Below are 26,660 nucleotides of genomic sequence, written 5' to 3' on the forward strand. Positions count from 1 at the left end.
GCATGGATGGTTATTCATTTAGAAGGAAGAATAAAATGGATCCCAACCTCTTACAATGCCATAAAACCAAAAACAGAAGGGTCAAACTTTAAAACTTCTAGAGGCAAATATAAAGAACTATCTTTATATCTTGGGAGTGGAAGGACTTCTAAAAAGACACATGAGGGGAAGACTGGTAAGTTTAATTACATAGAAAATTAAGAACATCTGTTCATTCACCAAAGCATGGGAAAAGCAGCCATAAATCCAGAAGATTTTATAACATACTAGTGACCCGGTGCACGAAATTTGTTGCACATTAAAATGGGATTAATTAGAGGAAATAATTTAAATATTGCTATTTGCCCTATCTCTATAATAGAAGTGTCAGAGATGAAAGATAATTAGTAAAATGTATATGAAAAACCTTCCTCCTGACAGAGTCTGGGGCTCACCACAGGACCCAGAGTCAAGTCCCTGCCCACCCACATGCACCTCAAAATCGCGTGAGACCCAGACCCAGCTGGCGCCCCGCCCCCCTCATTGGTATAGATTCAACCCGGCCAGTCCCACCCTGTCAAGCCCTGCCGGACAGGGGGCAAAGCCTCAGGTCCCCTGGCCCCGGCACCAGGATGGGGGGGCGTGGCCTGAGGTCCCCCAGCCCAGATGGGGGGCGGGGGGAGCTGCCTTGAGGTCCCCCATCAAGCCCCCACCAGGCGTGGGGGCAGGGGTTTGTGCAGTCTCAGGTCCCCCGGGCCTAGCACCGGGAGGGGAAGGCGCAGGCTCAGGTCCCCCATCAAGCTCCACTGGCAGGGGGGTGCAGGTTCAGATTCCCCCGTCAAGCCCCGCCTGGGCGGGGGTGCGGCCTGAGTTCCCCCAACCCAGCACTGGGGGTGCACCTTGAGGTCCCCCTCGTCAAACCCCGCTGGGTGGGGGGCGCAGCCTGAGGTCCCCTGTCAAGCCCTGCCAGGTGGGGGGGGCACGGCCCTAAGGTCCCCTGGCCTGGTGTGCTGGGGGTGGTGGGAGCAACCTGAGGTCCCCCTAGCCCAGCACCAGGATGGGAAGCGCACCTTGAGGTCCCCCGTCAAGCCCCCGCTAGGTGGGGGGAGCAGCCTGAGTTCCCCTGTCAAGCCCCACGAATGCAGGGGAAGGGGGTAGACCTCAGGTCCCTGCTGATTGCTCATTAAGGCTCCCTTTATGGGAACTTAGCCTCAGCTGTGGGTGCAGCAGCCATCTTTGTGATGGAATGATGGTCAATTAGCATATTCCCTCTTTATTAGATAGGGGTTAGAGGCCCGGTGTATGACATTCGTGCACTTGATGGGGGGAGGGAGAGGGTCCCTCAGCCCGGCCTGCACCCTTTAGCAGTCCAGGAGCCCATGGGGGATGTCCGACTGCCAGCTTAGGCCCGATCCCCCCGGGGAGCTAGTATAGGATAGGTCTAGTAATCAGAACATACCATTACATGTCATATATAAAAAAGACAATTCAGTGGAAAAATGGCTAGAAGATATGAAGAGCCATTTCACATAGGAACAAAAATGCCTAATAAATACATAAGCATATGCTCCACTGGCTATCTAGGGCTGTGGGCGAAGCCCTGGATTATAGCATTTGGGGGTATAAATAACTCTGACATGGCTGTTTTCAAGCCACCAACCTGATGTCACTAACTATGGAGTTGACAAGAGATGCACACAATCAGCTCTCTTGAGCCAGTGTCAGCTGATCCCAGCACATACATCAGTAGCTTAAAGTCATTAGTAACCAGGGAAATGCAAATTAACCCACTATGATTAATTATCACACCTGACAGACTGATAAAAATTAAAAGCAAAGGAAAACAAAGTGTCAGCAGGATGTGGAGTGAACGGTAATTCCCATTCAACCGGTGGGAGTAAAAACTGGTTCAAACGCTTTTAAGTGCAATTGGGCATCACCTAGGAAAGTTGATTGTACACTCATCATTCAACCTAGCCATTCTGCTATGAACGGAAGAGAAACTGTTACACATGTAGAGCAGGATAACTATATCTATATCCATATCTCTATACCTACACAAGAATGTTTTTGGTAACATTATTCATAATAGGAGAAAACAGAAACAATTGAGTGGTACATCAAATACAGAATGGATAAATACACTGTTGTATATCCATTCAATGGTGTACAAGCAAAGCAATGAAAAGACAAACCTGCTATAATCTTTAAACAGATGAGTCACAAAAACATGCTGAGTGAAAAAAGCAAGGCAGAATAACAAATACAATGTACTTCCTATTTATGTAAAATTGATAAACAGACAAAACTAAACAGCAATTTTAAGGGATATGTACATACATAGGTTGTAAAATTATCAAGAAAATGGTTAACACTAAATTCAGGAAAGTGGTTACTAAATTCAATCGCAGTTTTTTCTGTTAACTATCTTGGGCCTTAGGCAAAATTGCTTAACTTTCGCACTTCCTCCAGTGCCTTAATCAAAAAACCAAAAGCCACCACTAGACTTTCTCCTCCCATCCCCACAAGACAAATTAGCAAGTTTAGAAACAAAGGAATAAAAACAATGTAATCAGTTAAATGTTCAATAATTCCAGAATGCCTGAGCTGTGTGTACAATGTTGACCAACGACCCGAACAAAGGAAGCTATCTGAATAAGGGGAGGCTGACAACATTCACGCTGCCCCATCACCACACATCACCCCGTGGCTGAATAACAGAAGACAAACACTGACCTAGTTTAGAAGTGCAGACGAAAAGAAAATGAAAACAGGATACATGACTACAGCAAGGGAACCATGGTAACCGGAAGAGGGGACTGCTTTGCTTACTTTATTTTGGTCAGAATAATCAGCAAGCTGAGCCTTCAGCTCCGTGATCTCGGCCTCGAGCAGACGGATCACTTCTTCGTAGTCCGTTTCCATGCCGCGCGCCTGCCTCTGCGCGGCTTCGGCAAGGTGAATCCGACTGCGCAGGGCTCTGGTTTCTTCAATGACCGCTTTGGCTTCCTCAAGGTTTCAACATGGATGTCATTGAAAAAAAAAAAAATAACACACACACATGTAAAATTAGTTCAGTGGTTTAAGACGAAATATTTCCTCTCTCTGGAAGTTATCATTCTGAAACTTAATATGTACATGGTCCCCGCATCTCAATTTGAAAATTAATATTCATGCTATTTTATGATGCAGAGTAGCTGCCTGATCTTGCGTTTCCTTTGTTGGCTTCTGTGATGATTTTCAGTATGGGATCCCCAACTTTCCACACGTAGCATAACGTTTTGAAAGTAAGGAAAGCAGAGGAGAACTGAAAATGACAAGTAGGAGAATAAGAACTGGTTCAAAAGATAACAAGAGTAAGCTTCCAGAAAACTCAAGTCCATGGTGAGGCTCATTCTGGGAAGGTCCTTGGAGCTTCATCAGATACTGCTGAGAGGTTTGTAGTGTGTGGGGCTTCTCCGGGGTTCATGCCCAGGAGCAGAAGCCTACTCCTAGACACCAGTCTAACACTACTTTTCTTTTTTCGATTTAAGCCAAAAGGTAGAATTCAGTAGCAAAATATACAGTTATTTCGATAGGATGCAATGCTCACAAGACATTTATTAAACATGTTATGTCTCCGGTGATTCATGGGTCTTCTCTCATTTGACTTTTATAACACTACTGGGAGAAAGGACTTATTTAAAAAATCATTTTATCCATAATCAATCAGAAGCTCAGGGAGGTTATATAATCCAAGGACACAGAGGAAAGCCAGAATTTAAACCCATCTGCGTGACTCCAACCTTCACCATTTTACTCTGCCACTGGATGATAAAAAATGAAAGCAAAAACGAACAATATTATGGATTAGCTCCATTCTCCACCTTAGGAAGAGGATGGGGTGGCCAACCACTTGCTCTCTCAAAATATGCCTTGGTGCTGGGTCCACAACCGTCCGCCCCAGGGCACCATTCTAATTTAACATGGCAGGTCCCTGTAAACCATTTCTTTTTTTTACTTGATGCACAAATCTCTTTCCTCTGCAATGGAATTTTTTCTGCTCCAATTGCCATGGCTACTTTAATGTTCTCAGAGCTATTATATTACAGGATGCTGATTTTGTTTGAGCCTAAATACGACTGAAGTGAGGGGAGGGTTGGGAATATGCATATGTTTTTAAGGATCAAATTTTCATTCATACATTCACGATGTATTTATTAAGTACTTACTTCATGTCAAGTTCTGTTTTAGGTACTGAGGATAGAGCACTGAGTAAAATAGACAAAAAAATCCTCTCTTCTGCCCCTCAGAATTTACACTCGAGTTTGGGGAGATAGTAAATAGAGATTACCAGTGAAGATCTCATTGAGAAGACATCTGATGAGAGATCTGCAGGATGAATGGAGCCATGAGGATTTCCCAAGGGGGAGCTTTCTGGGCAGAGGGAACAGTTTGTGCAAAGGCCCAGAGACTGGATTATGCCTTGCATGAAATCTCTTTTCCCATCCTTTTACTTTTAGTCTGTGTATCTTTTGATCTGAGGTGGGTCTCCTGTAGACAGCATATATATGGGTCTTATTTTCTTCTTCTGATTGGAGCATTTAATTCATTTACATTTAAAGTGATTATTGATAGGTATTTATTTATTGCCATTTTATTCTTTTAACTATGCTCCTCTGTGTTTTTGTTTTTCTTCTTCTTCTAAAAGAAGGTGCTTTAACATCTATAATAATAAAAGCATAATATGCTAATTAGACTGGATGACCTTCCGGACAAAGCCAGGGCTGCGAGGGAAGCCCGGGTCCCGGGTGCCTGCAGTGGCCGGAGGAAAGCTCAGGTCCTGGGTGCCTGCCAACGGCTGGAGGGAAGCTCAGGTCCTGGGTGCCGGAGGGAAGCCCGAGTTCTGGGTGCCAGAGGGAAGCCAGTGCCGGCAGCTGGGGGAAGGAAGGCCTACTCTTGCATGTATTTCGTGCATCGGGCCTCTAGTTTCCTATAATGCTGGCTTGGTGGTTAACAAACTCATTTAGCTTTTTCTTGTCTCGGAAGCTCTTTATTTCTCCTTCAATTTTAAATGATAGCCTTGCTGGGCCAAGCAGTCTTGATTATAGCTCCTTTCATCACCTTAAATACTTCATGCCATTCCCTTCTGGCCTGTAGTGTTTCTGTTGAGAAATCATCTGACAGTCTTATGGGAGTTCCCTTGTAGATAAGCATTTGTCTTTCTTTTGCTGCTTTTAAGACTCTGTCTTTGTCTTTAACCTTTGGCATTTTAATTATGATGTGTCTTGGTATGAGCCTCTTTGGGTTCATCATGTTTGACTCTCTACACTTCCTGAACTTGCATTTTTTTTTTCCTTCACCAGATTAGGGAAGTTTTCAGACATTATTTCTTCAAATAGGTTCTCCATCCCTTGCTCTCTCTCTTCTCCTTCTGGTACCCCTATGATGCACACAACTCAGTCACTGACACCCCCTTACACCCCCCGCCAAGTCTGCCAGATCTCTGTACCCTGGCCCAGGCAGCTGACTCCTCAGCTAGGTGCAAGTTCCGCAGGGAGTCCAGTGGGTGGGACTACTGCTTTCCCCCAGGCTGATGCTGCAGAGGGGAATGCTCCACCCACGAAAGATGGCATCTGCAGTGTGGGAGAGGAACTGGGCTCAGGGAACCTGGTGGCTGCTCCTTCAGCTCTCTCCCCAGAGCCACAAGACCCAGTCTCTCTTCACACAACTCTAGTCTACTCTACCCTCCCTCTGAAGGAGCCCAGGTGGGTGTCTGCAAATTAGACTGTGCATTGGCCCTTTAAGAGGGCACCTGTGTCTCATAGACTCCCGTCTCTCCCTGGCAGACAGAATCTCTGATTTTCACAGCCAGATGTTCTGTGAGTGCCTTTTCCTGGCTCTAGTGGTCTGGGCTAAGGAGCCTGGCTTGGGATTGAGACTCCACGCCTCTCAGGGGGAGCCTTTGCAGATGCAATATCCCTCTGGAATCTCTGCTGCCACCAGTGGGAGTGGGGCCAGCCCTTTTCCTGTCTCTGCCCTTCCTACCAGTCTCAATGTGGTTCCTATAAATCTTTGGTTATAAGATCTCTCCAGCTCATCGTCAATTTGGTTATTCAGGTTGATTGCTCTATATTTTAGTTGTAATTCTGGTTTGGTCCTGGGAGAGGTGAGTGTAACACCCACCTACTCAGCCACCATCTTGGTGAGCTCCAAAAGAACTTCTATCTGGGGAAGTCTTGACACCCTCTGAGCAGAAAATGAGACGAGAACACAGTGCTCTGGAAGCTAGAGATGGCAGCAAGGTGCAGGATGGAGAGATGTGGCCAACATACCGCCTACTATATACCCTTGATTCACAAACTTTATTTTCTTATTTTGTAAAGTAATTGTCTTACAATAAAAGAGTACTTTTAAAAAAGAAATATCTGGGGGAAGAAAAGGATGTTTATCTAGACACGTCAGTCACATCTAGTTAGTTCAGCCCAGGTGATCAGGAGTCACCAGTGCTGCAGCTGAGTCAACTTCATGTCACACTGTTGCCGTGCATACAGGTGGTAATAGCTGAGGGTAATGGCCGGCACTACTCTAAGTGTTTCACAAGGATCAACTCAGTTAATCTGTATGCTGCTGTGTGAGGTATGTCAATTATTTTTTTTTAAAATATATTTTATTGATTTTTTACAGAGAGGAAGGAAGAGGGATAGAGAGTTAGAAACATCGATGAGAGAGAAACATCGATCAGCTGCCTCCTGCACACCCCCCACTGGGGATGTGCCCGCAACCAAGTTATGTGCCCTTGACCGGAATCGAACCTGGGACCTTTCAGTCCGCAGGCCGACGCTCTATCCACTGAGCCAAACCGGTTTTGGCAGGTATGTCAATTATTATCTTCATTTAATGGACAGGAAATTAACAGAAAAGTTAAGTGACTTGCTCAGAATCACAAACGTAGTAAGTGGCTGAGCCAGGATCTGAACCCAGGCAGTCTAGTTACAAAGTTCATGCTCTCAGCTACTATGCCATGATACCTCTCCAAAAATCACTTGCAGATGACAGCATCATCAGTGCCCAATTCTACATGAACTTAGGATGTGGCCATTACAATCTACTCAGAAACCTTTGAGGTGGTTATATTGGCCCCCATTTTCCGTTCAATCAAGCTAGAAAAATATATATTTCACTAAAGAGAAAGAGGAGGACAGAGCATTCTCCAAAGCTGCAGTGAAGAGTAACTTGATAATCTGTCTCCACATTCACTTCATGCAGCTTTTATTCCTCTATAAAACAGCACTGTATGCTAAGCGAAACAAGCCAGTCAAAGACAAGTATCACATGAACTCACTCAGATGTGGAAATTATGAACAAAATAAACTGTTGAACAAAATAGATCCATACACAGAAGCATAGAACAGACTGTGGAATCTCAGAGGGAAGGCAGGGGTAGGTGGGAAGAGATCAACCAAAGAACTTGTATGCATATATGCAAAACCCATGGACACAGACAATAAGATGGTGGAGGCCTGGGGTGGTGGAGGCCTGGGGTGGTGGAGGGCTAGAAGGGGTCAATGGGGATGGGAGTGAGAGGGGGAGAAAGGGGACATATGTAACGCTTTCAACAATAAGGATTTAAAAATAAATAAATTTTAAAAAGCAGCACTTTTCTTTTTGCTCAAAGAATGCTAGTTAACTAAATGAAGAACCTGGATGAATTGATAGAGCCATTATAGCGCAGTGATGGTAATATGGTGTGAAATGCAGCTGGGTGGTAAAAGATGCAGAGGTTTGATGCTGAATAAATTCATGCTAGTTCCTTTGTTAAATGTATAACTGTCAGGTTGGTAGATGTGACCCCTTAGCAAAGTTCTAGCCCAGTTCCCACTGAATGGCTGCTTAGAAGATTAGTGCATGGAAATGATGACTCTTAGAGGAAGCCGTAAAGAACAGACAGCAGCAGTGTGCTATACAGAATCACACCAATCTATTTCCTTTTCTCCTGGGCGATCTTCTAATAACTAACTAACTATAAAGCCTCCTTTATCAGTAACGATTGAGGCAGAATTTTCCCAATACAACACCAGGAGCCTGAAATCCCATCAGGGTAAACACTCTAGCCAGTTCCCGGAGTCACTTTGTATTAGGTAAGGAGTAATTCAGTTAGGAAGTTAGAAAATAAAAGAGAAAGTAGGATGTAATAGTAAATCAGAAAATTCAACATAATCGACATAAGTATTACTCTTTTTAATAGTAAGTAGTATGAGCAAACATACTTCATACTGAATTATGAAGTCAAATCTCTGACTTAATTTGTGTGTGTGTGTGTGTGTGTGTGTGTGTGTGTGTGTGTGTGACACACTGAGGAAATGCTTTCAACTCATACTGTCCCATCGTATAATAAGGATGTTTTCCACCTCACAATTTCACAATGAATCTTCAGGGAAGATCAGCCCAAATTCTTCTTTGAAAACGTATTTCACACTAATGAAAATCTTCGTAGGTCTTTATCTTCATTTAATGGACAGGAAATTGAAGCACAGAAAAGTTAAGGTCTTCGTTGACCTTAGCTATGTGATTGTGTTGAGACAAAAAGCATTCTAAACACACAAAGGGCAGTGGGAGCTCAGAAGGAAGACAATATGGAGTGTGTTTCCCCCCATAGAGCATTTCTTCCCCACGAGGCATAAAAAAATGATACAGAATAAAAAAACATGAGCATTAGATGAGCTATATCTAGGTCAGAATCTTAGGTCTGGGAATTTTTTCACATTCTGGTGGTGTAATTCTTTAAGACTCAGTTTGTTCATTTGTAGCATAGGAAACAACATACTTTGTAGGGTCAGAACAACTCGCACAAGAGGGTTAAAGAAACTATTATGGTTCTTGTTAACAGTTTTTTTTCCCGTTCCTCTTTACTGATTCTGAAAATATACATAATCACTGATGCGATTAGAGAGCTAGACTAGATGACTTATTTAGGACTTTCCTGAGGCATTCAATTAGTAATATTGAAATTTAGAAAAGTTGTTTGAAAACATAATGTGCACGTCTTCTTTAATGTTAGCAACAATCACATAAAATCTTTTCTTCTCTAGTTATGAGTTGTGACGGCGCACTAATGTAAAGGAAAGCGCCTCAATGGCAGTTGCACGTTTGTAATTAGGCTAGCACGTTGCATCACTAACCTTAGAAGTTCTGTAATTTTTAAGCTAATCAGTAAATCTTTCAAAATGTCAATGGCTGACAGGAGAAAAAGGAGACTTCAAAGAGATATATGTTTTAGTGGAATGTAACTTACGCTACCAAGCTCAAAAGATTGCTTCTCTTATCAGCTTCCTACATTCACTCATGGGAAAACCATTCTTGGTCTAGGTCCCATTACAGCTTGTGAAAAAGATTAGGGTTTACTACAGGAAGAGGGCTGTTGAAGGAAAAGGGTTTTAAAGAAAGTTATATCTAGTTTCCTCAACTTACATATAGGTTTTAGTAAAATATGTATCCATAGTTTTCTCAATGGGTGATCTCAAAGTAATTTGCAGATATTCATAAAGGAACCTGCAACTCATTCCTTAAGCATGGACCCAGTTGGGGGAGAAAATTAATCCACAGAACTTTACACAGGCCTCTGGAATGTGCTTTCTCCTTTCCCCTGCACACATCAGGCCCACGACTCCACCTCCTCACTAACCAGTTACTAAGCACTGTGCAGTCTTCACTTATGATATATTTGCAGCCAATCCTTAATTTCCATTCTTACCACCACATTACTGATTCATGTCTTCACCAGCTCACACAAAGAACTATGAAAATCACATAAGTGATCCCCCTGTCTACTGTGCTCGTCACTCTACTGTATTCCGCACACTTCTGAAGCTCCGATGTCCCTGAAATATTGCTCAATTCCACTTCAGGTAACAAGCCTAAGTACATGGGACATGACAAAATGGTACAAATACTTCCTCCATTTCCATACTCCAAGGTTCTCCACTACTTGTTCCAAACCAGTCTTTGCAGCCTTAGCATATTCAAACCTCTTACATGACTCGTACATCCAAATGCACTAACTTACAGTTTCCCCAGATTAAACTCTCCTACCTCCACAATGCTTTCAAGCACATTATTCTTTCCACTAGGTACACTTTCCCCCTTTTTCTTTATCCAATTCTCATCTATCCTTCTAACCTACTCCATTTTACCTTCTCTAATCTTTCCAGACCACTTCAGCTTAGTACAATGCTTTCCCCCTCCTTTTATCTTTTATAATATCTGTGATCTATTAATAATCACATACTACTTAGTATCTCCTACTGCTATCTTGAACTGTCATTAAAATATAAATATTTTGCTACCTAACTTTCTAAAATGAAAGGGTCTTACCTGCCCAAGTTAGAATGCAGGCTGAGAGTTAAAAACCCTACCTAAAATGAACAGGTGCTCCACTTAACATAAATATGAGATATAACAGTTGACACCAATGAAAATGACTATTTTGTTTTTCATGGACTATAATAACTGCCCTAGAGAACTTTATTAGGTACAAAGCTTTCATAGGAAAGTTCTTTCTAAAAGGTTTCAACTTTATGGGAATATTAATAAAACTGTATTTCATTTAAGTAATTGTAATAACAATCATAAAGCATACTATGAATAACACCACATAATAATAAAGCAAATTATTTCACTAAATTCCTTTTATATACATAAACTCAACAAAAATCCTATTGTAGTATTTATCAAGCAAATGAGATTATGGCAAACCAATGAAAGAGAAAAAATACCAAAGTTGAAAACAGGTAGTTACACTTTATCATGTTTAATAATTTTATTTCTTGTTTTCTCATTAAATAGATTAAAAATTTTAAAGATTTAAAAATTATGCACACTAGCATATTATTTCCCTAAAATTTACATTTTTCAATCATAACTTAATAGAGTACATGCTCTCAAAAGAATTATATAATCTTGAAGGTCCTTTCTGACCCCACCCATATCTCTGATTCAATAATTCATATGGTGGCACTTAATTTATGTGTAAAAATGATAGATATTTGCAAATCCAAGAAACAAAGATTATCTTTAGTTTGTATGAAAAAGCAAAGTGCTCACTTTGCAAAGGAAGATTTGGTTAAGCTTTTTGGAGGAAAGGAGGTCAATCAAATTATAATTAGCTCTAATTAACCTTCCCAAGAGTTGTCAACTTCTTCACCTGCAGCTGCCTCATTCTCCAAAAGGCACAAAATTGAGTTCTCCTTGTGAACATCAAAGAAAATCAGAGAAACAATTTTCAATCTTGGTTTATGAACAGACATCCCTAATCAAAGACAGACACACAGTGCATCTATCTGGTAAATTTTACCACTTGATCTTATTCACAATATAAGTATTAATTAGTTAAAACCTGCTTTGACAATATATTTAACTCTATACATGTATTTTCCAGTTTAGTGAAGGATGACATAAAATAAAAACCTAATTTCCAACTTCTTTAATTCTGGTAACAAATGTACCAAAAGGGACATCTATCTATATATATAAAAGTCTAAGTGACGGTTACGACCAAACAACTGGAACAACTGGTGGACCAGTTGCTATGACGCTCACTGACCACCCGTGGGCAGATGCTCAACACAGGAGCTGCCCCCTGGTGGTCAGTGCACTCCCACAGCCAACCTCCTGTGGCCCCTCCCCCCTCATAGACCTCAATCGCCGGCCAGGCCAAGGGACCCCACCCATGCAGGAATTCGTGCACTGGGCCTCTAGTCTGTTAATGGTATTGGAAATTTCTTTTCATAATCAGTATTTAAACCCTGTTCATCAAAGCCTGGTACAGCTCAAAGGCTACTTATAGAATTAATGTAAAGTTTGGGGTTTAAGGCAGACCTCACCTCAAGACAGAAATTATTCTTTCTATAGTAACCTATAGAGGTTTAATCTGATCGGAATCACAATTTTATCAGATTTTGTTTTAAGGAACTTGACCAACAGTTCTAAATTTGAATCTAGATATAATAAGACCTAAATAATAAAGATGATTCTTAAGTGGATTTGGAAGAAAATAATCAGTGAGAACTGGTAAGCAAATGTAGAAAACCACCACCAACAACAAGGAGAAAGAAACGAGGAAGGTGGGACAAGGCTCAAGGATTTAAATCATATATAAACCTACAAGAGTTGGAACTAGCCAATGAAGAGTTAGATAAAACATTCACTCACCCAATAAATATTTATTGACAACGCAACTGGAAAGACCTGATGCCCCAAACAGACCCTAGGTTATGTAAGAATTTAATCTATGATAATGGAGATAGCACAAAACAATAAGTGGTTGGGACAACAAACTATTTGGGGAAAAGAAGTGTAAAGTGTTGACCTTCATCGCATACCATACACCCAATGAAGTAATTTCTTAGATGGGCTAAGTGAATACAGACATGGAAGGAAAACTAGCTAAAGATGTATGTGAACTATAGCTAAGAATGAATCTTAAGAAAAGTTTGAAAAAAGCAATCACAGAAGATAGATTTGATAACACAAAACACTTGTGTTTAAAAACTTTGAGAAAATTACAAAGGCAATATGCATAGATGAAAATATTGATGAAAGATTTGATAGAAATAGGGTTAATAACTGCAATAAAGAGATCTGATAAAATGATGTGGGGCAAAGAGGAAACAGGTATTAATACAAGAGAAGAGAAGAAGAAAAAGCAGGAGAGGTAAGAGGATTCAAGATAACATAAGAGGCATATAGCCAAGATTGGCAGGACTTCACTAGCAATCATATCAGGAAAGCAACTGCCTTCAATAGTGAAGAATTGTGAGGGAATTCACAATTTAATTTGAAACCGAGGTCACACACAATCTTTGGCAACTAACATGGATAACGACGAATTAAAGTATAATATTTTCCAAAAGGGTGATTTATTTATGTAAATAAATTAGGTAGGTAGGACTAGAGAAGTCTTGTTTTTAATTCTAAAATAGCTTATGAATATAAATCATGTAACACAATGTCAGGAGTCCCATATTGAAGTAAGAATACCAAAAGTGTTTCTCACATAGTAAGCTGCCAAGATAAGAATTTTATAGTATCAACTGCCTTATCACTACTTCCTCCTTGGGTAAAATTTACTAGTTTGTCAGCCAAATTAATATATATTGCTCTAACACAAATATGTTTAAAATACGCCCTGAAAGGTGCTCTCCTAGCAACTGCCTAATGCAATTTCAGAGATTTATATTTGTTTGTTTTTAGTTAAATGAGGAAAATTATAGGGAGTAATGCCTACTTTGGAATATAATCGTACCTGTGATGACTCATTAGCTATCGGGCACTTAGTCTGAAATGCTTTGTAGAAAAGAGGTACTCTATTAAGTTATTTTTCTTTTTTTCTTATTAGTCCAGAACTCCTTGTAGAGAGTATGTCTAGCTTTCCCAGTGCATCCACACAAAATAAACATTAAATAAATGTTTCTTAAATCCTCTTGCTAAATATGTATGTTAAATCTAACTAAGAATGAACCTTGAGAAAAGTTTTAAAAAAGAAGAAATCACAGAAGAAGATAGATAACACAAAAACACGTGTGTTTAAAAACTCATCTCCCTTATAAGTTACTACAGGCTCACCAGAAACAACGGATTACAGAATGCTGAATGTGGTCCTGAAGCCAGAAAACAGTGGCTCATCGTACAGAACCCAGAACCCTACCATCAGTTCTAAGGAAGCCAACCAACTGCAGAAAATACGTAAATGCAGGGATGTCACCAGTGGCCCTCTGCAATGGAAACACGGGAACATTTTACTATAGGAACCTTTTAGAACAGAAAAGACTGACAAATCAAATACATGTATTTTTCTTCTTTTTCCCCCCTCTAAAGATGAGATTGACATCCTAGGCTATTTACTAAACTGAAATACTACAAAAAGTTCAGATCACTAAAGCAGAAAATGTGGGAACTCAAATCAATTCTGAAAATTAGAGACTTGAGTGTTTCTTTAATCAATGCACAAAGAAACAATCTCTGGAAGTGTAAAACCATGAATATGTCTTTAGTAATCACATATTATTGCTCTTTTTAGAAGTAGTACATTTATTCTGTCCTTACAGTTGCCTTTGTTGCTTAATCCATAAACCAAGATAGCTCCCATGCCAGCTACACCAGCTATAACTAAGTTCACGTTCAACCTCAACGATCCACAGAGAATCCTGTGCCGATTGGACCTTAACTTTCTGCCTCAGGACTTCAAGCATTCAACCCAACCTTTGCACAGGTGAGGCCAAATAAAACTGGGCTTATTTGAATCTAGAGAAGTTGCCAAATGAACAATTTCCCGTGTTTCTTCAGGGCAAAGACTGGTTCAGACAAGCAAACTATTTTGGCTTTGGACTGTTCACCAATTCAGCTGCCTTAGGTCATAACGCAATGCTGAAAGGAACTTTAAAAAAACAACTTAAGTGTGAGAGCAGGTTTTAGAAAGTTGTTGATCCAAGGAAGTTGCTAGAAGATGGTCCATGCCTGTTAAAAGCTGTTAAAACTTGAAGAAAAAAATAACAAGTGTAACTTCATGGGAAATTGTGCTCATGATTTTAGACAGTGAAGTTGGGCTATTCTGTAAGGCATAAGAACTCCTAAAAAATACTTAGATTTCAGAGAACAGTGCAGCCAATTTTGACAAGTATTGACAGTAAGCATTCTGGTAGCCATGCCTGGGTGAAAAAAGGAATGTGCTTTATACCTCAGATGGAAAACATTCCTTACCAGTTTGTTTTTTCATGTTATATTTCTTCCCCCCTCTCCCTTCCTTTTTCCAATCCTCCCTTTCTCTCTCTCTTTTTGCTCTTCATTGCTTTTTTGGGGGGTCACTACACTAAATAAAGGTAAAATAATTTCCATAATTTATAATAGCTAATGTACCTTCAAAAGAGGAGATTATTCTGTTCTTGGGATCAAGCCACTGTCTCAAAATTGTGCAATTAAAAGTTCACAAGTGAGTGAACGAAAGACTTATCAAATTGTGTTCTCTTCTGCCTTTGGAAGAAACTAGTAACCATCATTGTAAAATAAATTAAAAAATCAATCTAGTAGTGTTTTCATAATTAGGTTACCCATGTCTTTAAAGGATTTATAAGTATACTAGAGGCCTGGTACACAAAATTCGTGCACTTGGAGGGGGCGGTCCCTCAGCCAGGCCTGTGCCCTCTCACAGTCTGGGAGCCCTCGGGGGATGTCCGACAGATGGACATCCTTAGTGCTGCCTTGGAGGCGGGAGAGGCTCCCGCTAGTGCCGCTGGGCTCGCCAGCCGTGAGCCCGGCTCAGGGCTTCTGGCTGAGCGGCACTCCCCTTGTGGGAGCGTATTGACCACAGGGCAGCTCCTGCCTTGAGCGTCTGCCCCCTGGTGGTCAGCGTGCATCATAGCGACCTGTAGTTCTGGTAGATTTGCATATTAGCCTTTTATTATATAGGATGGTATAATTATTAGTATCGTACTACTTCATGTCAAGATCTTCAAAGGAATACCAAAAATGGGAAAGAAATTTCGCCAGCTTTCATACAACTCAAGTTTCTGGTTTTAAAAGTTTTTAATGGAAGAGGTATACATACTCTCTAATTGTAATTTTTAAAGACTCTTTTGCTAATTGTGAAAAATATATTAGTCCTTGAAAAAAATGGAGGGGTAGTTATTCTCACTAAAGCATAGGAACTCTTTCATTAGCAGTAACATAACAAGTGTATAATATGTAAGAGAGCAATCAGTAACACCAAAAAGCTTCTCCATACACAGTGGGAGTTGGAGGGCTAGTGGGGTGATGGTGCAGTGGGGTCAGAGGCGCTGGAGAATGAGTAGGGAGAGAAGAGGGGGGTGATGAGAGATGAAGTAATCGCCATTAGAGGAGGGTGGGGATGGGGCTAGGGTGGCAGATCGAGGAGCTCTTGGAGGCCTTGCCATTTACTTGCAGGATTTTGGCTTTCACTCTGAGTGAGAAGGGAAGTCCTGGGGAGTTCTACTGAAGTTTTAAAAGGATGTTTCAGGTTGTTATGTTCTGATTAGACTGTATGGGGCAGGGAAGGGTAAAAGCAGGGTAAGCTGGTAGGCCGCGTTAACTGCAACCCCGGCAAGAGCTGGTGATGGCTGGACCAGAGATGGAAGTGGTGCAAAGTGGCAAACTTCTGCAGTGTTTTATTATATATACACAAGCACATGCACACACATGTACATGTGTGTATTATATGTATAACACACTTAAATACACACACCTAATTATTTTCTTAACCATTTGAGGGTGTTACAGACACCACGTCTCTTTATCCCTAAACACTTCAGTACAGCAGAAGGATATTCTCTCTATATATTTTTTAATATATTTCACTGATTTTTTTATAGAGAGGAAGGGAGAGGGAGAGTCAGAAACATCGATGAGAGAGAAACATCAATCAGCTGCCTCCTGCACACCCCCTACTGGGGATATGCCTGCAACCAAGGTACATGCTCTTGACAGGAATCGAACCTGGGACCCTTGAGTCCGCAGGCTGGTGCTCTATCCACTGAGCCAAATTGGCCAGGGCAGAAGGATATTCTCTTACATACCACACTATAATTACCAAATTTAGAAAATTTGACATTGATCCACTGCATTCCAATTTTGTTTATTGATGCAATTATATCCTTTATAGCATTTCCCCCATTCCAGTGCAGGATCCGGTCTAGGGTCAGGATTGTGTTCAGAGATGTTTAGCCTCTTTTAACCTGGAACCTAGCCTTTTATCACCTTTCTTCTATTTTTTTATAGCATTGGCATTTCTGAAGAATACAGCTACACACACACACACACACACACACACACCCCTTTAAAAAAATAAAACTATTGCCAAAACCGGTTTGGCTCAGTGGATAGAGCGTCGGCCTGCGGACTGAAGGGTCCCGGGTTCGATTCCGGTCAAGGGCATGTACCGTGGTTGCGGGCACATCCCCAGTGGGAGGTGTGCAGGAGGCAGCTGATCGATGTTTCTCTCTCATCGATGTTTCTGACTCTCTATGCTTCTCCCTTCCTCTCTGTAAAAAATCAATAAAATATGTTTAAAAAAAATAAATAAATAAAATAAAACTATCCCCCCTTTTAGGTTTGTCTGGCATTTCCTCAGAGCCAGGTCCAGGTTATACAGCCATAATACTCCGAGGTGCTGTTTTGTCCTGCTCAAGGTATCACATTAGAAGTCACACACGCACCAGGGTGCCCTTTTCTCCACAACCACGCCAACACTTGTCACAATGCATTTGTACGCATTTATGCATAACCAGTGCACAGGACAATGGAGTGGTGAGGGGCCGGGGGAGGGGCGAGGACTGGAGTGGACTGGAGGAGGTTAATGGGGGAAAAAGGAGGAACTATATAACATGTTCAACAATAAAGAAGTAAAAACAAAAAACAAATTAACATTAAACATAAATAAATAAACATGTTCCATTTTTGCTTTTAAACGAAGAAACAAAAGATGGAAATTAAAAAACAAAAGAAGTCACACATGCCCATCTGATATCAAATTTTAACATGTGATGGATCTGATTTCACTACTGTGTAGTTACTATTTTCCGCTTACAATTAATAAGCAATTTCTAGAGAGCAACATTAAAACCATGTTAATGTGTAAATATTCTGCTCTTCATCAAAATTTCCCCCTAGATTTAGTATCTGATGATTCTAGTCTGATCCAAGTCTTTACTAAAACAGATGCAGAATGCTGATTTCCCAAATACCGGCTGGCACTCAACCGACTATAACAAGCAAAGAGCCCTCCTTCCCTCCGATTAAAATTGTATGGACTCCTGAATTACTTAGTTTTCGATGGTTTGTAATTCAATACTGTATTTAATTATCTTGGTCTCAAGTACTTCCAGATTTAGCCAATGGGAGCCCCTCCAAGCTGGTTCCTTGTGACATGCTCCTTGCACTGTGAACACTTCCTTATTTTCTGGTATAACATGTTCCAGGCCCATCTTGTACTTACCCTCCCCAGACCTGAAATCAGTCATTTCTCCAAGGATCCTGGGTTCCTTTTAGTGGGGATTGGAATCTGAGCACTTGGTTATGCTATTAAAATATTTGCTTCTTGGCTCCTTAGTTGACTGAGCGATGGACACACACACACACACACACACACACACACACACACACCTGCACACAAATATTATCTACATACATACATATATTCATGTGCACATATATTTTAGAAATGATGCATTCACAACAATACCTCCAATTCTAGTCCATTCCACAAAATTCTTTCTTGACCTCCTTTATTCTATTTTCTATGTCTTTGCTTTTTCATTGAGATTCTGGACAACAATCAACCCAAGTTCTGAAACCTATTAATACATCTTAAAATTGTTTCAGAACTGTTTTGACTTTTTTTCCGACCAAACACCAAATGGCGGATGACGCCGGTGCTGCGGGAGGGCCTGGAGGCCCAGGGGGCCCTGGACTAGGAGGTCGCGGCGGCTTCCGTGGAGGATTTGGCAGCGGCATCCGGGGCCAGGGTCACGGCCGGGGTCGGGGCAGGGGCCGAGGCCGCGGAGCCCGTGGAGGCAAGGCCGAGGACAAGGAGTGGATCCCTGTCACCAAGCTGGGCCGCCTGGTCAAGGACATGAAGATCAAATCCCTAGAGGAAATCTATCTATTTTCCTTGCCCATCAAGGAATCTGAGATCATTGACTTTTTCTTGGGGGCATCCCTCAAAGATGAGGTGTTAAAGATCATGCCTGTGCAAAAGCAGACACGTGCTGGCCAGAGGACCCGGTTCAAGGCATTTGTCGCCACTGGGGACTACAATGGACATGTTGGTCTGGGTGTTAAGTGCTCAAAGGAAGTAGCCACTGCCATCCGTGGAGCCATTATCCTGGCCAAGCTCTCTATTGTGCCCGTGCGGCGAGGCTACTGGGGAAACAAGATCGGCAAGCCTCACACGGTTCCTTGCAAGGTGACTGGCCGCTGTGGCTCTGTACTGGTGCGTCTCATCCCTGCCCCCAGGGGTACGGGCATTGTCTCGGCCCCTGTGCCTAAGAAGTTGCTGATGATGGCTGGTATTGATGACTGCTACACCTCGGCCAGGGGCTGCACTGCCACCCTGGGCAACTTCGCCAAGGCCACCTTTGATGCCATCTCTAAGACCTACAGCTATCTCACTCCGGATCTCTGGAAAGAGACTGTGTTCACAAAGTCTCCCTATCAGGAATTCACTGACCATCTTGTAAAGACACACACCAGAGTTTCTGTGCGGAGGACCCAGGCTCCAGCTGTGGCCACCACATAATTTTATATAAGAAAAATAAAGTGATGATTTAAGCCTGAAAAAAAAACAAACCAAAAAACTGTTTTGACCATACCCCTAAAACAAACATCCTTAAAATAGTTCAAGATTTGTTTGCAATTCTTTTCCAACTCAATCCTAACCTGTCAAACATTGAACACAAATACTGGGGTCATTATTATACTTGTATACTCTGCAGCCACTTACCTAGCTTGGGGATTGATTGCCAAAGGTTGGCTTAAATTCCCCTGCGAAACCATGTATATGTACTATACAAACTGTGCTTCTACAGCCTTGACATCTGAGTGTCAGCTTGCCTGTGTACTATATTTTTGGTTTATAGTTTATTTACTTTAGTTTCTTGAAAACATTGCTCTGCTACTGCTTTACATGTTCTGTTGAGAAGGCTGATGCTGGCCTTTGTAAGCTATTTGATCTTTTCACTTGGAGGCACTTTTTTCGAAAGTCTCATAGTTTTTACTTTATGTTCTAGAGCTGATCTTTCCAGGCCAAGTTTCCCCAATACCCAATAACATTCAGGTCTTCTTTTATGTCTGGAAAGTTTCCTTGGATTATGGTTCTAAATAGTAGTGCTGTCCAGTTGCTTTTATTTACTTCAAGAAACTCTTTATTTCATTCTAATTTCCCTTGTTATTTTTCTACTTTTCTTCAATGCCTTTTCATTTGAATACTAGTACATTCTTCCTAGGGCAACTTGTAATTTAGTTTTCTAATATGATTTTGTGTTTTCCTATTTTTTTTTCTTTTTTAAGTTTTATCAACTCTCATTTCATTTCTTCAAGGGTTGTTTTTTGTTTTGTTTTGGTCAATTTCTAGTCTTAGTTTTTAAATTTCTGATTCTTAATGCCAAATGCTTGCTCGAGGATACTTGAGCTCAGCGTGCTGTAGTACAGTTTTTGTTAGCTTTGTGCATGGAATGTTTTGAAGAGGAACACATTTAATTCATAGTCTGAGGAATGCTTTACTTCATATTGCCTGATTTTTACAATTGTTTTGTAACCTCGGGGACAGATTTATTTCCCTAGTCCATTTTCTTGCATAGAAAGAGTTCCCGGTTCAACAGCACCCTCTTCTGTGCACTTTCCTCTGTGGATCATGTTGTGGAGGGGGTAGATGGAGGAGGTCTGACAAGTCTTGTTTTTCTTCATTTATGCCAGATCCTTATTTTTGCACCCTTATATTTGCCCTTTCTTTTTTTAATTTCCATAAAAGTTTATTTGAGTCAAACTGATGACATTGTTGAGAAGAGAGATATCTCTGGAGAATTTCTCTCTCTCTCTCTCTCTCTCTCTCTCTCTCACACACACACACACACACACACACACACACACACACACACACGCTTTTAAAAGAATTTCTTTACTTTCTGTGTTTCCAGTCCTTCTTTCCCCTCTTGATTCAAGTTCACACAGTACTGGAGAGGGGTATTTGATGTCCTCCTCTCTCTTCCTTGCCTCGTCTCCCAGGGGTACCACCCCTTCTCTGCTTACAATTCTCCCTGAGAAGCCAAGACTCCTGAGACTGACACTTCTGGTTGCACACACTTTCTCGAGTCCCAAGAACCACGGAGTTGTGGCCTAGCTCAGGATTCTGGCATCGATTGCTCCATTTTCTCTTTCTGGGGGTGACGATTTGTACTCTGAGTTGCTCTGTTTCCCAATTCTTTTCCAGCATCTGAAGCCCCTCCTGCTCCGCTCTTTGAGTTCCAGGTTCCAGTGGCTGGCGAGCTGCAGGGCTTTGTCTGGTTGTTTAAAACACATTTTTATATGAGCCTGCAGGCTGTGGTGCTCCCTGCCACACAGTCCTATTGAAGTTCTGGGTCCTGTCTGATTTTATTTACACTAGTGTCTTTATGTTTTCCAAGGGCGATAATGTTGGGGAGATTCAAAGCCAGGTGATGCCACTGATCTCTACCCATGTTCTCTTAAATTTCTACTCTGATTATTTCGTTTGTTATCTGGATGTCTATTTTATGATAATGTCATTGTATCTGTTTTGTTGTAAGCTTCCTAAAATTCTTTGAAGAATGATGCAAAGTGAAAATAAATTTTTACTTTTTACAAAAGATTTTATTGATTGATTTGAGAGAGAGAAAGAGAAAGAGAGGAAGGGGGAGAGAGAGAAACATTGATTTGTTGTTCCACTTATTTGTGCATTCATTGGTTACTTCTTGTATGTGCCCCAACCAGGGATCAAACCTAAAACCTCGGTGTATCGGAATGATGCTCTAACCAACTAAGCTACCCAGTCAAGGCCTAAATTTTTACTTTTTATTATTAAAAAAATAAATGTAAAAAGTGCTCTGCCTTGCAGAGTTATTTAATTTATTGCTTACCTCTTTTTATCTTTAATAACATGAGGTATGAGTAATAGATGAAAAGGAAAAAATATAAGAGAAAGAAAAGAATGGAAAAACAATTAAAATGATCATTTCAGCCCATGATTATGTGGTTTTGAAAGTAATTTGAGAGAAGTTTTATCATTTCTTTGAGCAGTAAGTAACATTCCTTCAGGACAGGTACAGCCTCTGTTGCTCACATCCATCAACTCTAGGATGTTATACAGCATCACTGCCTTACAACTATACCTCATATGTTTATACACACACACACAACACACACATAGACAATACACACACTTACTTGTTTCACATTCTGGAGTTCTTCTGTCAATTGTTTCCTTTGCCTTTCTGATTCAAATAATTTTTCCTGTATTTAAAATACCACTAAATTAATAACTTGTTATAAAGATATGAATGGGTATCATTCTTAGAGCTTTGTTTTAAAGTTTATAAATTCCCCAAATAGCCAACTGCTACAATCTGAAAATGTAGTTCCATCATTTTTCTGGCTATATATATATATGTATATATATATATACCCACTTTTCTGGCATTATATATATATATATATATATATATATATATATATATATATATATATATATAATATATTTATATATATGTGTGTGTGTGTGTGTGTGTGTGTGTGTATAAAATAAAAGTAATTAGTTATTTAAAGCAGAATTGTGATGAAAATGTATTTTCTCTTTAGCCATTTTGTAAAGTCTCAGAATCTGAGGTACAAACGAAGTCAATCAGGTTCAAAATATGTAAATATTAACTAAATTTTGGGTAATAACTATCATTGTCAAAGAGCTTCCAAATTGAAGGGCATTATTACATTCAGAAGTCTCTCTTACTATATTAAAGAGGACATGAAACCGAGTTGAATATAATTTTCCTAATTTAGCTTATTCTTGGAAGATCATCCATAAAAATTAAGATATGACTGGTGTAACCAAAATATGAAATGATAGTTCTTAAAACAAAATATTATGCATGCCAATCAAATATCATCATCTTTGAACTTAAAATTAAGTTGAACATATACCTAAAAATGTTCACTTTTAAGTATATCATAAATAAGTCCACATTTTATTGATCAAATCAGATATAGTAAGAATAATTTAGGAACTATTTTACTATAAACTTGAACAGGAATTGCTTGGAGATTAAACCGAGTAGTAAATACTCATGGCAACACTGCAATGTTTATAAGAAATGATCTGCTTTGTGGAGTATTTCAGCTCCTCCTCGTCTAAGAGATAAAGTGAAGGTATATGGAGATGAATATACTGTAGCAATCTTATGCATCTGCCACAGACCAGGAGCCAAGAGACTGCTGGCTGCCATGCTTTTATGCTCTGGCAAGTCACCTTCACTCTTTCTGTCCTAGTTTTTTGCATCTGTCAATGGAAAATATATCTATTTCCATTCAGCTTTGCAAAGCAGTACCAATGTGAACTCTGCAGAAAGGCTTAAAGTTAAATAAAGACCATAGCACTTTAAAAAATCATTCTCACAAAATAAAATTAGACATTAGCATCAAATTATCTTGGTTTCATTTCTGTTTGTACCTTAAATCAGACATAAAGATTAGAGATGGCACAGGATAATGAGAAGCAGAGACTACTCACACACTCTATGAAATTCATTTAACAATGTCTATTTCTTTGTGTGTGTATAATTTAAGTAGAATAACTGTAGGTACAAACAATATTTTATTGCAAATAAAATATTTATTGCTGTATTTACTCTTTTTATATAGCTAAACAAGTGGTTCTCAGCCAATAGATAGGTTTTGAGGTAAACGAAATTTCACACTAGGATATGTTCAGTTACATTTCATAAAGCTTAAATATGGATTCTGATTTATTGAACAGCTCTGCAGAGGAGCTTATTTAAATATTACATGAGTATAGTTTTAAATTAAATTCTAACAATTAAGTTTGATAGTCACTGAATATATCACTAAATTTAGCAATGATAAACATTAAGGGAATGAAAAAGATCTGAGAGCCTCTGAAAATTCTGATGAACCATAAATTTAATGGTTTATGCAGAGACCAATTTTATAAAAATGTTATTTTACCAAGATAACCAATAGTGGAGATATTTTCTAAAAGGATGTAAGAAAACTATAGTCAATCTATTTTTAAAACTAAATTTATTTTTAAAACTAAATTTATAACTCTTGTTATACCAGAAAATGTGGAAAGACAATGGTTTTAAGTTATAATAAAAAGTATAGAAAATACTTTTTTGTAATGCTCACATACATTTGGAAGAAACATGAATTGCTAAAGCCTTTTGATAGAGAATTTGGTAACATACATAAAATTTTAATATGTGTATCCTTTGAGAAAACAATTTCACTTACAGTAATTTATTCAGTTTGTACTTTTACAACTGCACAATCATGCAAAGATACATCTATAATGCTACTTATGATGGAATTAATTTTAATAATGGAAAACTTAAAATAGCCAAACTATTCCTCATTAAGAAACTGGCTAAATAACATAAGACAAAACCATGTGATGACAGGAGAGCCATTAAAAATAATTTGACATATCTGTGTATATTAACTGGAAAAGTAGCCCAACACATGTTGACAAAGAGAATAAAGAAGGCAAGTTGTAAAAGAGTGTGCCTTGTATTAAGTGATTTTTTAAAAATATATTTTGTATATATTAATATACTTGTATATTAATATATTAACATATATTTATATACTTTATGTATAGTTATATATTTTTATATAGGGCAACCCCCAAAATGTATACACATACATTTTTGACAGCTCAATTGATAGTTCCTTCTTTTCAGATTTAACCCATTGGAATTAATAATTATTCAAAGTGTGTATATTTTTTGGGGATACCTAAACATACATTCATTTTTTAGAAATACAAATGGCTATCTAGAGAAAGTCTACAAAAGGATAAACAAGATATATTTAACAATGGTTTCCTCTAGAGATTGAAATTTAGAAATTAAGGTAGCAAGGGAATTTTTTTTCTATTGTCTAAAGTTTTACATGTGGGTAGCAAGGGAATTTCTTTCTTCTTATGGGTTTAATGATTTTGCTTTAATAAAAATTAAATAAATAAACAATAGTTTCACATATTAAGGAAATACTTTAAAATAATATTAAAATATAGATCTATGTTGACTTAATAGTAAATCAAGGAGTTATGTTGCTTTTCTTGAAGATTTAAAAACTATAATGGCTTTCTATAAAAATTAGGATATAATTGAAACTTAATATTCTACTAAACACAGAATGAAAACATATAAAGAAAAGAAAAATCTTAATGTATATTTGGGATATATTGTATGGTTTTTCTTTCCTCAAATCACATTGCCTTTATTCCAAATTAGGTTAGCATAGCAAGGTGTCCCAGAAGCATGCCCAGGAACAGGGGAGAAAACGTATTTCCTAGTAAACATCTGAGCACCCAACATTGTCATGGCATGCTTTGTTGGCTCCTCATCCTTGCCACCAATGTGAGGAAAAATAAAAAGGGTGAGAAGCAGCCACATCAGAAGTTACAAGTAAAAACCACTGTTCATGCTGAATCTTACGTATACTATAAAATATAAAGGAAAAGAGTGTGTGAACTAAAAAATTAACTCTCTAAAGATCAACTGAAGAAATATCAATTATGACATTAATATTCAATATTGACCAAATTTGATATAAAACTGTTTCATATTAACATTCATTAATTAAAAATAAAACTAAGCCCCAATACTTCAGAATTCAACACAAGATAATTTCCTTTTCCTTTTTTCTAAAGAAAATGTAAGAAAGCTAAATTGGAGATTACCTTAAGTGCATTCACTTCTTCTAAGGCATCATTTCTTTCACGCTTAAGCCTTTCCACTTCATCTGCTTCTAAGGAATCACAGGCAATAAACTGTCAACGTTAAAATATAAGAGAAAGTTATATGTTACATGCTAATTATGAGAACTAACACAGAAATCCTTTTTGACAAGGCTTAGGAGTCATTTGATTGGGTAAAAGAGAATGTTAACGTAATCTGGGGTAACTTCACCCATTTATACTTAATCTTACGTTGTTGTTGTAACAGAATTTAGATGATGATCAGATATACATACTCTGTTGTCATCTTTATGATTCTTATTTAATATAATTCTTATTTAATATAATTTTCCTTAAAAGTCCAAATCCCAAGAGTGTGTTTATAATATTAAAACAACTTCATGAGCTATCAACATAAACTATTCCCTAAAGATATCTGCTCCAACCAAGCACATAGTCTCCAAGGCTAACAAAATATTGGGCATTATAAACCAAGATTGTTTACCTAAACCCAGTCAAGTACATTAATTGAGCTTGTGTCTTGCTTTAATTAAACACAATGTAACATAACAGTCAAGTGTCTTAAAAAGATTTCTGCCCAGAAACTGTGTGTTAAAGATAATCTTAATAATTCATGCACAAGTGAATAACAACAACAAAAAAATAGCAAAGCTGACAATTTCTCTTACAGATAATTGCAAGGTAGAAAACAAGGACAAGTTTAGAGAAATATAGGACTTGGAAAAATTAACTTTCCTGCCGTGTTCCAACAGCCTTTATATGCTAATGAGCATTTTGAACATCCCAAAAGAAAATATAATTTAATAACTGGTTGCATTTCCTCAAGTTATCTGACCATACTACACCCTCCTCCTCTATTTATTTATTATTCTACATTTGGACCCTTCTTTGTCCCCTACCTAGACTATCTACCAACAGTTTAATCCTCTTCTGAGATAATCAACATGATTATAAGATCATTATTTCTAAAATATCACTTTGGTGATGTCTCTGTTCTCCCTAATGGTTCCTGAGTGTTTGTTAGTAAAGTATACACTTCTAAGTTTAATATTGACCCTTTCAGGCCTAACTTCCTTTACTGTCCTGCATGTACTAGATTGTCTTTTTAAAAAGTAGATCATTCTCTGCTTACCATCACATTATATATATTTGTTGTTGTTCATGCAGGTACTCTCACACTTCTCTG

At 39.0% G+C, this 26,660-nt stretch overlaps 2 protein-coding genes across 4 annotated transcripts in view; one reads left to right on the forward strand and one right to left on the reverse strand.

Moving 5' to 3' along the window:
* The window catches only part of STXBP4 (syntaxin binding protein 4), a 123,160-nt gene that overhangs the window by 55,602 nt on the left and 40,898 nt on the right, over positions 1-26,660 (reverse strand). For all 3 annotated transcript variants that reach the window (XM_080682382.1, XM_080682384.1, XM_080682383.1), the window contains 3 exons: positions 25,457-25,546; positions 21,925-21,990; positions 2,812-2,988 (listed from right to left, as the gene is read on the reverse strand). In XM_080682382.1, the coding sequence (XP_080538508.1) occupies positions 2,812-2,988; positions 21,925-21,990; positions 25,457-25,546 (333 nt within the window). The remainder of the gene's footprint in view (positions 1-2,811; positions 2,989-21,924; positions 21,991-25,456; positions 25,547-26,660) is intronic.
* Positions 18,383-19,301, forward strand: LOC308253788 (small ribosomal subunit protein uS5-like; the record flags this gene model as incomplete). Its single annotated transcript, XM_080679537.1, has 1 exon — positions 18,383-19,301. One exon carries the CDS (start codon positions 18,383-18,385, stop codon positions 19,262-19,264), a length of 882 nt encoding a protein of 293 aa, XP_080535663.1. The 3' UTR covers positions 19,265-19,301.

This window comes from Plecotus auritus (assembly GCF_963455305.1).
Source record: "Plecotus auritus genome assembly, chromosome: 7".
In the NCBI taxonomy this organism is placed as follows: domain Eukaryota; kingdom Metazoa; phylum Chordata; class Mammalia; order Chiroptera; family Vespertilionidae; genus Plecotus; species Plecotus auritus.